We start from the raw sequence: 18,466 nt of genomic DNA, 5'->3' as shown, positions 1-18,466 counted from the left end.
GCTCTGAAGATGCTCTTTTACGTAGGAGAATTATTTAAACAGTATATATTGCACAGTCAAGATTTCAGTACCTAATATAAAGAGATTGGAATATCAGAGTTTTAACTGAAATAAACTACAGAAAGATCAGTCTAATGGACCTTCATATTGCTGAGGGATTGTTTCCTCTCACTCTGCATAGTTATGCCCACGTGTGTCCACATACACATTCAGACATTTGCAATATTTGTTATGTACTTTTAATGAGTTGAGTCCCATAAGCAGGGAGCATTCATCAGGCTTACAGGTATAATGCTGGTATAGTAATAAACTTCTCTCCTTTTCTAATCAGATACATACATAATGAGTAATGGAAACTGAATAAATGACCAGCAATATGGTTTGAAAATAAATTACATTAAATCAATCTGCTTTTTCTAAAAATCAGAACAACAGAATTAGCCCTGATCATGCTTAAAATTTCAGAGATGTTAACAGTCTTGTCCCATAAATCTATTCAAAGCACAGAGTCTAAAGATTCTTCTTCAGAGGAAGGTTGCGATGCCATAGTGTACACTGGATTAACTACACTATTAAAGCTGAACTGGAAGGGCGAGACCACATAAAGCCGCTCTGCTTGCCCTTGCCAAGTACTGCTTAGGCAGAGCAGATCACTGAACAGACGTAAGTACCCTGGGTGAGCGTTCACTACGGCATGGAAGAGCCATGTTTTAACAGCGGTACTTTTCCAAGGTCTGCACCTTTGTTAGGCACAAAAAGGGATGCACACAATTTATTCAAAGTGGCTTAGTTTTGAGCACCTCCACTGTTTAAAAAATTAACAAAATTACCAGATTTAAAAGCAATGGCAAGAGGCAATGTAGAAGGGAGATATTGTCAGAAGAATTGGTGTTCCTGTCAATTTTATGAAGGACAGAATCACAGAATAATTTAGGTTGGAAGAAACCTTGGAAGGGCATCTGGTCCACGCCTCTGCTCAGAACAAGACTTACTGCCAAGTTAGATCCAACTTTGAGGTTAGATGAAGTATCTCAGGTTCTCAACTAGTGGATTTTTGAGTGTCTACAGCCAGCGATATTCCACCATCTCTTCCAGTGTTTCACTAATCTCATTGTGCAAATTTTCTTCTATCTAGATGGAATTTCCTTCACTGTCACTTGTGTCCATTACCTCTCATTCTATAACTCCACACCTCCAAAAAGAGTCTGGCACTGTCTTCTGCACAGTCCCCCATTAGTAGTTGAAGACCGTAACCAGGCTCCCCTTTAGCCGTCTCTTTTTCAGACTCCAAACCAGCTCTCTCAGCCTCTCTTCATGTGTCGCATGCTCTAGTCTCCTAATCATCTTTTTCATCCTCCACTGGAGTCCCTCTAGTGTATCAATGACTTTTTTTGTACTGAAGAGCCCCAAACTGGACACAGTACTCCAGAAGCAGTGTCTTGAGTGCAGAAGAGAGGGGGAAAAAATCACTCCCCTCAAACTGCTTCCTACACACTTCCTAGCACAGTGCAATACACAGCTAGCCTTCATCAAGACAAGAGCACATTATGACTCATGTTCGACTCGTCCCCTAGGACCCTTAAGTCCTTTTCTTCAAAGCCGCTTTCTATCCAGTCATCACCCTGCCTGCCCTGTTGCAAGGTGTTGATCTGTTATCAGTTGCAGGGCTTTGGCATTTGCTGTGTTGAACTTCAAGAAGTTTCAGCTGGCACACTTCTCCAGCCTGCCGAGATCTGGATTCATAATTTTGAATAGAGGTTTAACGCCTGCTTAAATGCAGTCCTGATACTGTGAAAAAGCAGCAGCCGATCAATGACCACTAATGATAATGTCACAACCTGTCAAAAAGTCACTGTGCTAGTCATTTGTCACTGCCCCTCAGATCTCAATCTCACCTGTGCATTTAGACACCGCAGCTGATTACGTGTTACATGGTTTGTCTATTGTAAAGTGGCAGTGGCATGAGCAAAGCCAATTTATTTTGCATTGCAGCAGGACAAAAGCATGGACCTGATTATACCCCTTCAGGTGAGACTGGATGAATAAGAGTCAGTCGAGGCAATATTGGTCAGCAGTGTTACCTCCTAAAGCCACAATAATCCAGTTTTTTAACAGAATCCCCTAGGGGCTGAAGCAGTTCATGAGGATGGATGCCCTTAAAGGGAATTAGGAACTGTGAAGTGTAGTAATGGTAAAGAAACAAAGATCTTGCCATCAAAGATGGAAATGCATTGCTTAGCTCATTCAACTGTGTTCATTCACAGAGAAAACAATTTTCTTTCTTCAAAAATAGGGTGAAAATGAGATTTAGACTCCCCAGTCATCTCAGTATTTTAATTTTTAATTCAACAAAAGCAAAAATTAACCATCAAAATTTATGGGGTTGTGCTGCCATGTTCTGAAGAGAAATGGAAGTTTCAACTGAAATGATCAGCTAAACGTATTTTAATCAAGAGTAGATAAGTCAGAAAGCATAACATAGTAAAAAACTCACATTGGCTTGCACACAAACATCAGCCTTGAAGGCCCAGATAATGAGGTTTTTGCAAGTTTCAGCTATGATCATGTGTTTTTTCTGCTACTATGTTAGTTATCTGATAACAAAAATGTTTTATGTCATACAGGCCTTAAGTGTCTGCTACTGCACTACAGTTACATTGGTATTATCCAAGTCAATGAAAGTCAACCAGTTGCAACGTTATAATGTAGTAAAAAAATCAAGCTGACTTTGGGATTTTTTTTGGGAGTGGGGGGGTGGGGGTTTTTTTTGTTGTTTTGGAGGGGTTTGGGGGATTTGGTTTTGGTTTTGTTTGAGGGGTATTTTGTTTTGGTGGGGTTTTTTTGTTGCTTGGGGGGGTTGTTGGGTTTTTGGGGGTTTGCTTTTTTTTTTTTTTTTTTTTTTTTAAAAAACTAAACCAAGCCTGAAAAATCTTGCCCTAAATAGCCTGAAAGTGCAGCTCAGTTAAGGACAATAAAAACTCCAAGCACCCAGATGAAGTAGTTTCAGAGGTTAAAACCCAGGACCTACCATTTGCGTCATAATGGGATGGGTTGTTTTGCACAACAAAGAAAAAGTCATAAAGTTGAGAGAACTATTAGCCCCTTTTGAATAGATTACAAACCCCACCATTAGCATGCAAATAAATATTTTCTAGAAGCCTTTATGGTGTGAAAAACACTTCACAGCGGGAGCGTAGGGATGATATTATTCTGCTCTAGTGCTGAGCCACTTTGGGGAAGTTTCTATACCACAAGCTCTAGTGTCACCTGTTAAAGGTGAGGTCTTGGACTGGCTTCTGCATAAGGCTGTAATTCTGCACCTTCATTTCAAAACATGATTACCTTGTCTGACAGAGATGTTCGATTTTGATAACTAGAGACTATCTACCTACCGTTTTTGTGCATTGTACCCAACACTTTACAGAGTTGGGACTTCAAAATGGCCCAATGACGTAAAATTACGATAGCTGTACTGAATAACAATGAGGTGTACCGGCTCCTAGCAGCTGCAAAAAGACTCTTCTGCAGGTGAAGGAGTAAAACACAGTACTAGACAGAGCTGAGTTGCCTGTCCATCAAAGCATGAGTTGCATTGTCACATTGTCCTTCTAAACACCCACAGTGGGTGGGCACAGAGGTAACCAACCACAAAATTCTCATTGTTTCTGTTCTCTCTCTCATACACACAGCAGTGGGACAGGAGGCCAGAAAAGGCCTGACCTACGCTAACCCTCATACTCGAGCCAGCTCTCCTATTTGAAACCACTAGTTTACCACGGCCCTGGACCACCAGGAGGGGAGGAACAGAAAATGCCCAAGGTAGGATTTCCTCCTGGCACCATTCCCTTCCACAGTAGTTCACCCTCCTCCCCTTTCATGGGTGAAGGGATGTAAAAAAGCCCCTTTCGTTGCCATCAGTAGACACACTTTCCATGCTTTCAGGGAAAATCCTGCCTTTGATTCTGAATGTAGAGCTCTTGCCAAAAGCAACTAAAGTTAACACATTCCAGCACAGGCTGTAGTCAGCTCTTGAATCTTTTACATTTCAAACGAGCGAGTCTGACGCATAAGACTGAGCCAGGTTCAGGAGCCTGGACACTGGAGTGCTCGGTCTGCAGCGTACCAGCAGCAACAGGCGTTTCTCCACTCTTGACTTTGACAGAGTGTTGCTACCAAGGAGGAGGTCGTTAAGCTCATCGTCCATATCACTATTGCTTCTGTTCGGGTTAAGACAAAGAAGGGTGCCAGCTATAACAAAGGGTGCTGAGCTGTGGACACCTGCTCTCTTGGAAGCAGATCAAAACCACCACTTCGTTCACACAGGCCACTAAAGAGCCACCTAATGGTAATGCCACCACTGATCTGAATTCACAACAATGTCCTAAAGTGAAAAGACTCCCCGTCTCTCCTGTTAGTCCTCTATGCCCATTGGCTACGTCTCCCTCCATCTAAATGTCTTTCTTAAACTGATTTTGGATATTGGATTTGGATATGGAATGCTGGAAGCCAACATGTTAATTCCCACCTAGACATAGGTAGTGTAGATTGTAACACTGACTGTGACAGATTATTAAATAATCTGTATGTTGGCAGTGACAACATTTTTGGTTATTAACAGTTGGATACTTCTATCCCCAAAAGTTGGAAACACTTCTTGTTGTAGTTGTTTTCAAATGTTCTGGAAAAAAAACCTTTGCTATGTATTGCAGTCATGCAAACAGGAGTGGCATTTCAATTCTCAATATCAAATATATCTGTGCATTAGTACTATGAAAATAATTCAAAATTAATGCTTATTGCACTCAGATGCTGCAGACAAGACACAGAATCTTCCAAGAATATACATATAGATATTAAGCATCATTAGAATTTCACATAAGTCTTAGAAAATTAAGTCTGTAAGCAAAGAGCAATATAGTTAATACTATATTTTTCTGTCTATGTTTAATAATATCATGCAAAAACCTACCACATTTTCTCATATTTCCCAGGGGAGTATATGCCCCGCTTGTAAATGCCTAAGCTATTGCATTTTATTTTGGGTTTTTTTTTTTGCACTGAGCAAACAGAGCTAAAACTGCTCTTCAAGTCAGCATAATTTTTCCCTAAGGGGTAAGAATTCTTACTTAAAATGCACTTCAAAGAAATTTGCTACCTGTGTAACTCATGGGCCAAACACTTCACAGATATCTTCATCTTCAAATCAAATTCAACTGGAATATTTTTAACTGAATTATAACAAATAATACCAGCTAGGAAGGAGGCTTCTGCCAGAAATACAAGAGTGTTCTGTCACAGTGGTGAAAATGGAGGCACAGCTTATTCTTAGCTTTTGCAGAATAAGCAAGAATTCTAAGTCGCCCCAAAAACAAAACATATAGAGGAACTCTGTTGGCAACTATATTAGACTGGCATTGTTAAAGTAAACACAGAGACTCCGTGGACTAAACCTACTGTTATTTCCATGCCATAGCAGAGAAGAGCAGTTTTATCTCCAAAGATTCTTCTGTCATTGTTTGAGAACTGATATTTATATGTTTGTACCAAGAGTTAGGGTGCAAAATTGCCTGTTTAACGAAATATATTACACCTCCCGATCAGTAAAACACCCAATTTTTTTTTTCATTATATGTAGTCCCACCTCTTTTTCAACCTCGCAGAAGGTGGAAAAAAAAACCCTAAAACCCCCAACCATACCTGTTCTCTTGGGCACACCGAATTCTGCAGCCTTCCTTAGGTATCACCAAGCCCAAATGCATCCTTAGCCGACAATTGGTGGGCCCTGTGTGGGGCCAGACATGAGTCCCCGGGTGCATGATAGAATATTTGATCTGCAAGAAGAGAAAGGCAGGCCATCAACACGTTCAGCTTCACAATCACACTGCTAGGAGTTTAGGACTTCATTATGTCTCATCCTTGATGATGGGCCAAAAGTGCAATGTCACCTTTTGTTAGAGTCTCAGCAACAATTGCGCTTTCTCACGTCCTAAAGGCATTCAATACTACAAAACACGTCTGTGGGGTGTGTGTGCGTGTGTAAATGTGAATATTTTTCATTTTTTTTTTTAAATAATCATTCAACCTGAAAATAATTATCTTCTATCTACAATCAGAAAAATACTTCTTTCCTATGAAGACTTAAAGACACTCTTATCATTTAAAAGACTGGACCACAGGAGACACAAGGCCTGTGTTAGCCAGACTGACCAGCCCCCCTCAGATGACAATTGGGTTGTGAAAGTCGCTGTCAGCCTTGGCTGGAGCAACCATGAGATGGTGGAGTTCAGGATCATGAGGAGGGAGAAAGGCAAAAAGTAGGATCACTACCCACAGCTTCAGGAGAGCAGACTTGGGCTTATTCAGGAATCTGCTGGGAAAAATCCCATGAGATACAGTGCTGGAGAGAAGATGGTTCTAGGACAGCTGGTTGATTTTTAAGGATCACCTTGTCCAAGCTAGGGAATGGTACATCCCCATGTGCAGGAAGCATGGAGACCCAGACAAAACTGAAACACAAAAAGGAAGAATACTAGAGCTGGAAGCAGGGTCAGGTCCCCCAGGAATACTGTAAAGACACTCTCTGAGCATGCAGGGATGAGGTTAGGAAAGTCAAAGCTCTCCTGGTGTTGAATCTGGAGAAGGAAGTGAAGGGCAACAAGAAATGTTTCTACAGATACATAGCAGTAAAAGGAAGTCTAGGGAAAACATGGGCCTGCTGCTAAATGTGGCAGGAGGTCTGATGACAAAGGACATGGAAAAGGCTAAGGCACTACATGCCCCCTTTGCCTCAATCTTTACTGGTATGACTGACTATCAGGAATCCCAGGCACCTGAGACCAGTGGAAAAGACTGGAGCAAAGACGACTTACCCTCAGTGGAGGAGAATGACGTTAGGGAACATTTAAACAAACCATTTCCAAACACATAAAGGAAAAGAAGGTGACTGGGAGCAGTCAGCATGGATTTACAAAGGGGAAATAATACTTAACCAGCATTCTACGGTGAGATGTCTAGCTTGGTGGATGAGGGGAGATTAGTGGATGTTGTTTATCTCAACTTCAGTAAGACTTCCAACGCTGTCTGCCGTAAACATCCTCATTGACAAACTGATGAAATAGAAACTAGGTAAGCTGACAGTGAGGTGGATTGAAAACTGGCAGTTCAGCCAAGCTCAAAGAGTTGTGATCAGAGGCACAAAGTCCAGCTGGAGGCCACTCATCAGAGGTGTACCCCAGCGGGTCAAACACTGTTTAATAGCTTCACAAATGACTCAGATGATGGGACAGAGTGCATCCCCCTCAGCAAGTTTGCAGATGATAGAAAATTGGAGAGGACTGGCTGATACACTACATTTTTTTTGCTGCCATTCATAGGGACCTTGGCAGGCTGGAGAAAGGAGCTAACAGCAATTTTATGATAAAGTTCAATAAAGAGAAGTGCAAAGTTCTGCACTGGGGAGGAATAACCCCGTGCACCAATACAAGCTCGTGGACAACTGTCTGGAAAGCAACTTCCCAGAAAAAGACTGTGGGGTCCTTATAGACAACAATCTGAACATGAGCCAGCAATGTGCCCTTGCAGCAAAGACAATCAACAGTCTCCAGGGCTGCATTAGGGAGAGCTTCAGCAGCAGGTTGAGGGAGGTGACCCTTCCCCTCTACTCAGAGTTGGTGAGACATCTTGAGTGCCAGGTCCAGTTCTGTGCTACCTACTGTGAAAGAGACATGGACATACTGGAGCAAGTCTAGTGAAAGGCCATAAAGGTGATTAAGGGATGGGAGCATCTGTCATACAAGGGGAAGCTGAGAGAGCTGGGACTTCTCAGCCTGGAGAAGGGAAGGCTCAAGGAGATCTTATCAATGTATATAAATACCTGATGGGAGGAGTGAAGAAGATGGAGGCAGGCTCTTCTCAACAGTATCCAGTGAAAGGCAAAGAGGCAATGGACACAGATTGAAATACAGGAAATTCCATTTAAACATAAGAAAAAACTGTTTTACTGTACACTGAAACAGGTTGCCCAGAGAGGCTGTAGAATCTCTATCCTCAGAGGCATTCAAAACTTTACTGGATACAGTCCTGAGCAACCTGCTCTAGTTCATCACGCTTTAAGCAAGGGGTTGGACTAGGTAAAGTCCAGACTTCCCTTCCTACCTCAACCCTTCTGTGATTCTACAGCAATGAAACGGACAGGAATTGTGAATAACGCATGACAGCGGTGAGAAGTGTCTTTCCAACTGAGAAATCTGCATCAGGCTGGGATAGGGTAACCTTGATAAATCTTGGGGTTTAAGGTATTGCTTGCTCTCCAAATGTAACAGCAGAAGACAGTGTGTGTCTAATACCTTAGCCATTGCCACCATCTGAGGTTTCAGCTTACCAGCAGTTTCTTATGACAGCAAGTGACAAGCTCCAGTGGCCGTGGTGAACACAGATGCTCCAACCCACCACCTCTGCTACACCGAGGTGTGTTAACTTGATTGCCCTGTCAGACCCTAATGCAATGCAAATAACTGGCTATGCAGGATAGTTTCTAATATCCCAGAGAAACACTTTTTTTAATGCTATTATACCGGCACTGCGGAATGATTACTGTCATGTATGTTATCTGTCCACGCAGATCAGACTAGATATATCTGTGAATTATATGTATGTGCTGTACTCAAGTATATATAAATAGTCTTGAACTTCCAATGAGTTATACTATGGTTGTAACGTGAAACTCCAAAGAGTTAAGAAATGCCCAGAATTAAAACTACCTGTGGTACTTTTAGTTTACTGCTATTTTTAAGAAGAACGATATAATTTTTAATGATATGATCACTTGCTATTGTTCTACACAGTCTCTCAGCAGCACTGAGCAGGTAGTTGATTATTTTACATTTCTTTTATCTTTCTCAATACATAAGGTGCCCAAAGCATCCAAATGGTCTATCTACCACAGAATTCCTAATTTCCCAATTGTGTTTGTTCCCATTGCTTCCAAGTGCTTCAGTATGTGAACAGAGATTAGGTGATATTTTAAATTTAATTTACCAGTAAGAATCTGAGGCAGGGCTAGCATAAGACCAAAATTGTCCTAGGCATCCTCTGATATTGGATGTAAAACTTAAGATTTCTAGAGTACCATTTTTCAGATTATTTTACATTTTATATGTTCAAAACACATGACTACAGCTACAGCTGTGAATACACAATGTTGCCACAAAACCATATCCTGGTGATAACATATGGGGTTCCGAAAAATGATGAACAAAATAGTAGCCTCAAAAAGAATTTGCTCTCTGGGATAGATCCATTTTGGCTATGGATGCCACAGAAAGCAGTTTTCTTGCTGTTAGCCACACTGAGTGTGATGACCTCTCTCATCAGTTACATTCACTACAACCAGCCTTTGCAACAAATCAATGAAACAATAGCCTTGTTCATTCCCATAACAGTAGCCATCTAGTGCTACTGCACATCAAAAGCAAGAGTCTGGTGAAAAAGCTGAACACCTACTCTAAAGGCTCTGAATTAGGATTATGCTAGCACTGTGTTTTCCAACTTTTGCATCCTTAATTTTGCAACATGAAGGTTATTCTCATGTAGTCATTACAGATAAAATACAGTAACTTGGAAAAAAAAAAAAGAATAATGAAAAATTCTATCCTACAGAATCACATGATATCTGTATTGGGCCATTCATTCAGCTGCGTATGTATTGATCCACACCATATAAGTCTATTACATGATTTAATGAGGCTAATTTGTAGCCGAGTAGTCAGTGTAGACCAAGCACTTGAAACAAACTTTGTTGGCTCCCAAGGCCACAGCTCATGGATGTAAAATTTCCTTCCTTTACCTTTAGGAAAGAAGCATGTGACAGCGGTACTGTTGTTTGGCTTCCATGAAGTGATTCTCTTTCTGTCTAATGCAGCCAGGCTGGGGTAGGTGGGCGAATTTTATCATAGTGAGAATCTCACTCACTGAATTAGTCTTGTAAAGTTAGGTTCAGACCAGAAAAAAAAATTCAGGTTAGAAAGGACCTAATCCAACCTCCTGCTCAAAGCAGGGTTAACTATGAGTCAAACCAGGTCACTTAGGGCTGAGGTTTAGTAAGTCATTACTTATTGGTAGATAACTACTTACCTACCACGAGCTCCCAGGAAACACAAGGTAAAGTGGCTCAACTAAAGAGTCCATAAAAAGGCTTCAGCTAACATATTTCACCTTGTCTTTGCTGAGGGCTAAAATTGAGCATATTTTTACTGTTAACTTCATTGTGTGCTCGAGGCATCATTAAATATACCAAGGTCATGCACCCCTCTATACACATTCCTCAAAATTACCTGCTTCCAGCATTAGGAATTTGCAAAAATGAAGAAATTTGCCAGGTACCTGCCCTCTTCTGCAGCCAGTAGCTTCCGGGAATCTTTCCAATAAAGCGCATGTTTTCGGAACACTTTTACAAGCATTCTCATTTTTTCTTCCTAGTGAAAATAATAGATAGAGCATTGGTAAGAGCAATGAATGAACATTTCCTTGTTTTCTGCTTTGCAGAAGAGCAACAAAGCTGTCAAAGAGCTGACACTGAAAGACAGGTAAATATTATTCCCATTTTACAGATTATGAAACAGAAGTGTTAACACATTGTAATATCAGAGCAGCCTGCAATATCTTTGCTTTTAAATTATTTGTGAAGAGCAGGCTTTCTACCATTTTTGAAACATGATTCTAAAAGTATAATCATTAATGAAGCTGCATAGGAAAAAAAGATGAAAAATGCCACCAACATCACACCAGATTGTATTTTGATATAAGTTGCTTTTAATATTTTATTTTATAATACTCTTTTGTATGCAGAGTCTTATAAGAATTTAAGGCCATTCCAATAGTTGGGCTTCCCACTGCAGAGCTCAGGGACAGGACAGCAGGCTTAATAAAGCTCATATTCTTTTGCTCATACCATTTTTGAATGATAGATCTCACCTAGCTCACAACACAATATTGAGGATGCGCCTTCTCCCACGTTCCTGTCTTCCCTCAGGCTGATCTGTACTATGCATTACCGTGCAAAACGTTGGCAGCCTTGCCAGAAGGGGAGTATTACCCTCAAGGGATTCTTCGAAATGCTTGGGGACAACATGGTTTAGAATAAAGAACTCTTGTTCACTGCCGCAGAGGTCCCAGACACTATTTTATTAGCTCCCTCCTTCTGCAGATTCAGTGATTATAAAAACGGTTCTGGAAAAAAACTGTGTTGCTACTCCTTATTACACTATATTAATCTGAGAAAGTGAAATTGGGGAAAGAGAAGAAGTACAAAATGTCTTACCTTGTTGCCATAAGGTAAACTGGCTCCAGTCTCCTTTTTCTCGTAGATTCTCATCTTCAGGCAGGAAGAGGCTTCTTTTTTTATCCATCACAGCAAGCCCCTCATCCCGAATAAGCTTCCAATTTTTTTCTAAGGACTGTTTAGAGAACCATGTTACTGCACTGAGAACTTACTGCGTTTGGCTTTAGTACCGTTTTTATTTTTCCCCGCCATTATTAACTTTTTTTTTTTAATTTAAAAGCACTGAAAAAGTGTTCATCATCATTATCAAGTTTCTTTATATTCAATTCCCTTTTGACATGTTAAGGCAGGAAAAACATCTTTCACAACATTCCTCAGATTCAATTACATTTGGATCATAAAATTTCAATAATCCTCAGCCTCTTTGCAGACTAGGCCTCACTTTGACTTGCTTTTTGATTAGCCTAAGGGCTCTTTAACAGACCATTTTGTATTGCAAGCTAGGAAGAGTATTGATCTTCTGAAAGGCAGCACATGTTACCTGGAAGCACTCCTGCGACTAGAAAACCATTCACATAACCTGGAGCCCCAGGCGTTGGCAGAACATCACGGTTCAAAGAGTACAAATGTAAACAGACCACTTAAGTTGACAGTTATGATTTAAACCTTCAACAAGGTTTGCAAAGATTCACTTGCACATGCTGATGCTATTGAAAAAGATCAAATACAACTTGAAATGCTGGGTGATGATTTATGGACACAACCATTAAAAAATGTGTAAGCTGCTTGTACTTCATAAATACCAAACCCACAAGATTGTAGAACTAAAAATTCTGTTCTCTGCTGCCTTAGGACATTATATTTGTAAAAATCAGATAGATCAGAAAACCTTTTATCCTACCAATAAGTCATTTTAATGTTATAGCAATATAAGTGAAAAACCCATAACGATGGACCTGGATAAAAGTGACTTCCATTTCCCAGCTGCTTACTTTACTCACTAAACCTTATTTTGGGTGAATAGTTTTCATTTTTCCTTTGTGCTCTTGAACAAAGCATTTCTGTAAGACATTTTCCATCAATTTCATACTGAAAATAGGCTAAGGTGTGTTCCCACACTGCCTCTTTATATGATGTGTAAAGCTGAGTAAAGCTCAAAAGTCTGTGAGACTAGGTGATATAACTACCCCTTTTTAGCCTTAAAACTCCATACGGTTATTAGCCTTCCCCATTTAAATTAAACAGTTGCATTTTCCACTTGAGTTTTTTCAATTAAAAGACAAGCTGATCACACAAAATACGTAGTACACTGATATATCATAAAAGGCTCAGCAAGCCATGGCTAGAACATGCTGTCTATAATGCAGCGACTTTCTCCCACTAGAACATTTTTGGGTAGGCTAAGACCTATGAAAATTAGGATTGCACTTCTGTTATTACAGTACTCTCTTCTTCCTAGCAAATTGTTTTCTCTCTCACCCATCGGTAAAGGGGAAGAGCACTTACCATTTTTCCTGGGGCATTCACCTTATTCTCTCCCACTGATGGGTTTCCATAACACTCGTTTAACAGTTAACATTAAGTAGAAATATCTTTGGAAAACTGACTTCTCCAGAATGCAGAGTACAAAACAAGACTGAAAGTTTCCACCTGATCAGAGATGAATATGGGAACAGTGCTGGTACCTATCTACAAAAGGAAATACCACCTTGAGTACCTGATTTTGCACTGGCTGGAGAAGAGAAAGAAAAGAATAACTTGCATTTACACAGGCCTCAAATTAAAGTGATACAGATCAACAAAAGATATTACAAATGCTTCTCTGTTTCCTCAAACTCCTCCTACTCCCTCGTCTGAAAAAAGGTAAGAGGGAGCATTCACCCATGCAGCCAAGATGATGCATGAAGAGCACTGGTGGTCCAAGGAGTTGCAGGCAACAGCTGCTTTGTCACCTCTAAACCTTCACAAGTGCCGCAGGCTGACAGTTAAGCTCCAAAGGTGCGTGTTTGTCCTTACCTTTTAAAACTCCTTCCCTAGCATGTTGGATAGGTGATTTGAACACATATCGTTGATTTTGAACTAGCTCCTCCATGGATTTAGACATAACTTGCACTGAAATCAATAGCATCTCTATACTTCTGAAAACCTGGACCCCATCTATAAAAGACACTGACAGTGCTTTATTATGAGTAATAGGCAACTCCTAGGTAGAAATGAAGCGGAGAGTTACAGGAGTTCAAACACAGCTCAGCCTCGATCTCCCTGATTTTACAGACTCTTAGGCATACCTTGAATGGTAAGAACACATAACACCATTAAAACATAATGACTAAGTCCAGGACTCAGATTTAAGGCTCTTGATCCAAGAGCTGGTATCTACAGAAAAAAGTTAAATATGCTTATGCTCCATACGATGTAGGGATTCAAGCCTCAGGTTAGAGCGACAAATTCATATTATATGTGGTGCAATATCTAAGATTTCAAGTGAAGAATCAGGTGGTGAGCAGCACCGGGAGCATAAGTACTTGTTTCCTAGCAGCTGACTCCCATAAACCTCCATATGGCTTTTTAAATACAGTTCCTAACAATAATAGAAGTTTACAGTTGCTTTACATCTGGCAGTAGTATAGGTTTTATTGGCAAAGACATTACTATATTTAAATAGGGATTTCTTAATATAGGTTTATTTTCATGTGTGACTATTATATTAAAAGAATCCTTACTCTGTGCTGTCAAACCCTTTCAAATGCCTGGTCATAAACAACACAGGCAGAGATTAAGAGGTTACTACACCTCATGTGTGGCATAACTACTGACCACACATCCATTTTAATTCTTTGGACTATAAAATAAAATCATGGTGAAGACTTCAATCTATTTCACTTTGTTACTGAAACAGAGTAGGAGAGTATTCACAATCAGTTGCTGTGTCTCTGCTGGGGAACGCTGATGACCTCCAGGTAAGGGGCAATATTTTAAACTTTTCAAAATAGATTCCTTGCAGCCATTCAGTCACTCGGAGTGCTTGAACATCAGCATGTGTACGTATCATCTCTGCTCTTTTCAACACAAGGCTCCCCTTAAAGCATCCAGACACACTTTAAATGCATATTTCAATTTAATTTATCCTTAAATATGAATGTTTAGCTATTATTAGCTAAACCATTAAGCCCTAGCTGTCACTATACAGAAAAAATTATGGATATGTGCTGTTGCCAGTACTTTCATTCTCTTTCTGCGCTTTTCTTGCTGCACTTTAAACTTTTAATTAATAAAATCTAAGCCATCAGAGAAAACTGACAATACAAGATCTACTTTAATCAATCAGCTATTCACCGTAGTACATTATTGGCAAAGCATCCTCAGGGTCCTTTCCAAAAGTCAATGGACACAACATGAGGAAAGGACAAAGTTACCTAGGTCATATAAAGAAGAAATGTTTTACAATGAGGGTGGTGAAACATTGGACCAGGTTTCCCAGAGAAGTGGTAGATGCCCCATCCCTGGAAACATTCAAGGTCAGGTTGGACAGGGCTCTGAGCAACCTGATCTAGTTGAAGATGTCCCTGTCCATGGCAGAGGGGTTGGACTAGATGACCTTTAAAGGTCCCTTCCAACCCAAACTATTCTATGATTCTATGATTACCTATTTATTAGTTTCAGACTGGTGAAAAGTCTCTAAGATCCGATAGCATTGTACCTCTTATTATTTTTTTAAATGAGCACCAGAATAGAAAAATAATGCTATATACTGAGGTTTTACAAAAGGTATAGAGAATGATGCAATGACTCAGTAAGACTGTCCATGGAAAGCTAATTGCCCCAAGGGAGGAGGACAGGTTTTCAAAGATAAAAGTAAGGCTTCCTTTTAGCAGAGCTCAAAGAAGAAAGTGTTTCTTGAATCTCCAGACCCAAAGGCCTGAAATACTGTAGATCAGAAACATTCACAGAACATTTCTACATAGATCACTTGACACACTCTTCCTAATTTAAAGGCTTATGTTTTCTGCTCCCTTCCTATTCTTTCAAGGAAACTACAAAAAACTTAAGCGTTAATGGGCAGCAGCTAAAGAGATGCAAAGATCCACTTCCCTTCCGCACAGTAGCACTAACCAGGATTCGCCACCATAATACACATCCTGTTAAGTGTTCTTGAGATATTCTCAGTCTTTTTTTAATTTTCTTTTTTAAAGAAACTAAAAAACCCCTCTTCCTTAAGACATCCAGGCAAGTAGGTAATAGTGAAGTGAATGAAGTATGAGATTGTCTTTAATCTTACCCATCAGGCAGTTAAACATCAGGCCTAAATTAGTTGTCTAGGCTTCTTTTAGTAAAGCAGTAGGAAAGTTAACACCAGAAAGGGAGACATGCCATCCTTAGGTAGTTATTTAACATGGTAAAAATTAATCACCCTCTGGAAATACCTCTTTTTTGACCTGTAAACTAGACCACTAGCATGGACAATATGCCTCGTGTCTGTATGGCTACAGTTAGGTGAGCTGAACGCTCCTCAGAAGGAATTTATTAAACTGGGAATACCGAAAAAAGACAATTTTTTCTTCAGGTTTTCTGTGGAAAAAGCAAGACACCGTCGAAATTCACATCTCCATCTCCAGTCCCAAGAAACCACACGGCCCTTTGTAACAAAAGCAAGCCTGGTCTGTGCTATAAGATGCTACTGACCACAGCTGTGCTGGTTAGTAGAACGAACCAAAAAGAGCTGCCAGTCTGGCTTTAGCACTGTCTCAGTCAGCCACAAATAAATCCTCAGTTAGCATCGTTAAGCTACCAAGACATTGAAAATAGTTTGTTCACATTTAACAACAAGTGGTGAAACACAGGGAGAGAGGGTCAGGGCCTCCAGTGCTTTGCCCTTCATACAGCAGTTTTCCATGTCAAATTCTATCATTGGGATTTGGTAGCATTGCCCACACATCCTGTACAGATGTAAGAGGAATGTAACAAGATGAAGCAGTAAGAAATAACTGCTGATTGTTTTTTGCTTTGTGGTATGGAGAAATAATGTTTTTTTAACTAAAACACGTACAGAAGTTGGAATATTTCAGAAATCAATAAAACCAATGTTTTCAATGATTTTTTGCCACTTTCTGGAGAATACTCCTTCAAATTTTGCTTGCAGCGTCGTATGTTATTAGAATCAAGCCTGCTTTCTTTCAAAACTTCAAGTACTTCCGTGAATTATGGGGGAAACACAACAATACAAATATTTTTCCTGATGCATTTAACTTATAGTTTGGATTTATACTTTCAACTGTGAACATTATCTTGAAGAATGTAAATCTTACCATCCCCCAAATTAGGATACCTATGTAAGTAAATTAGCAGCCACAATTTAGTCCAGATTCAATGACATATCGCTAATAAAACAGCTAAAAAATATACCACTAAATGACTGGTTTGAAGAGGTACAAGTGGATTTCAGAGAGGCAGTTGTGCTGTGGAGGTCGGGCTGAATTTCTATCCTTGCTGGTCTTCTGAATGGCTCTTCTAGGAGCCACTCAAGATGCTGATCCAAACCAAGACCTCCATATATGGCCTGATCCATCTGAAAAAATCCCTTCAAGGTGGAGCCCTGGCCATTTTATAACAGGAAACTGAATTCTTTCATCATTCAAAGCTGACTTGTCTCCTCACAACACGGGTGAAGGGACCATTACCTTGTGTGACTCAGGAATTTGAATGGTTGACATGTAAGAGACTGTAAAACATCACAGCAGATAGCTCTAAAACATCAATAAAATAATATATATTCTTTTTTTTTTGTTTGGCAAAAGTATGATAAGAAGTTCCCAGTTTCTCCATCTCCTTTATGACAGGAAGTATGCACATTTCAAATCTTCCCAAATGCTAGTCCATAAAGCAAATTGCTTTTTTTGTGTGACTGAGATTACACTGGAGAATCACACTTCAAGCTAAATTTCCTAGCCTTATTTATGCTGCCATCAAAAGCATAACAAGGAGCAATCTTCCTTTTTTAAATTCATTCTTTCTTTTTTTTTTTTAAAGTAAAATCATCCTTTCATAGTAGGTTTTTTTTAACATGTTATGTAACTAAGTATAATGAAGCGACCACTCTGAAGGAACCTGTCTCTTGCACATAAACATTTACGTTTTCAAATTATTTGTGCAGAAGAATTTTGCTGAACCACATACCAATAATTAAAACATACAGGGAAAAAAAAGGTTCTTCCCCCCCTTTTTTTTTTTTAGGAATTATGACTAAAATTATTAAAATTAAAATAAAATAATAAAAATTATGCTATTTTGGAAACACAAACTATTATTATGAATAATAACCAGACTACTTGTCTTGCATTAAATAAAAAGAGAACTTTAAAGAACTTAAATTCTATGTTGTTATCCTTTGCTAAATCCATCACTGGGAGTCTAAACTTGTTTCTCTTATGCAATTAAAAGCTTCCAAAGAAGTCACCAAGTATTACACAAGGGATGAAGGACACAGCCTTTCCTGACTAATTAAAAATTCACAATGGGTGTCCAAGACATTGCCAAAGTTTGCTGTCATTTTGCACTTGAGACATTACAGTGGTCTACCATGCAAATTTTGTATTTATAAATCACTTCAGCCATCCTTTCCCATTCTCAATTTTGAAAATGCCTGAGCTCATTTTATAGTATCTTAGCTAAATCCCGTGCTCAGTCTGAGATCGGTGTCTGGTACTCACAGGCAGTGATTCAGACTTCACAGATTAGAATTTTCTCTGCTTAATACTTTAGATTATAGTCGTTATTAAAAATATAAAATCAAAGTATACAGAAACAAACTGCCTTACCTTCACCAGTTCCGTATAACCAGTTTCCCTTGCTGTCCACCAAGGCTGAGCTTTCAGTCCCTTGACATTGTAGAGGGAGCGCTGCCAAACTGATGCAAAGTGACCTCTTTGGTATCCAAGTTCATACCATTTGTATGCCTAAAAGATTGCAATTGTTAACAATCAAATTCATATCAGCCAAGCTTCCACAGAAAAAAAAGTAACTTACATTTTTTTGATAAGGTAACAGACTGTCTCTTTGGATGCCAGGGTTATTATTCTAATGTAATGTAGTAACGAACACTTCAAGGAAAAAAAACCAAACCAACCAACCAACCCAAAAAGCCCCAACTAACAATCCCAAAATAGATCAGTCAGCCAAGGCTGTTCAATC

General features: G+C 39.6%; 1 protein-coding gene across 2 annotated transcripts in view; it reads right to left on the bottom strand.

The window, feature by feature from the left end:
• Positions 1 to 18,466, bottom strand: part of ASPH (aspartate beta-hydroxylase) — a 118,222-nt gene that overhangs the window by 371 nt on the left and 99,385 nt on the right. For both annotated transcript variants that reach the window (XM_075141786.1, XM_075141785.1), the window contains 4 exons: positions 18,094 to 18,231; positions 11,318 to 11,453; positions 10,381 to 10,472; positions 5,698 to 5,831 (listed from right to left, as the gene is read on the bottom strand). In XM_075141786.1, coding sequence (XP_074997887.1) covers positions 5,698 to 5,831; positions 10,381 to 10,472; positions 11,318 to 11,453; positions 18,094 to 18,231 — 500 coding nt within the window. The remainder of the gene's footprint in view (positions 1 to 5,697; positions 5,832 to 10,380; positions 10,473 to 11,317; positions 11,454 to 18,093; positions 18,232 to 18,466) is intronic.

This window comes from Calonectris borealis, chromosome 2 (genome assembly GCF_964195595.1).
Source record: "Calonectris borealis chromosome 2, bCalBor7.hap1.2, whole genome shotgun sequence".
Classification (NCBI taxonomy): Eukaryota; Metazoa; Chordata; class Aves; order Procellariiformes; family Procellariidae; genus Calonectris; species Calonectris borealis.
Note: the sequence above shows the minus strand (reverse complement) of the source record. Positions and strands in the feature narration are given on the sequence as shown.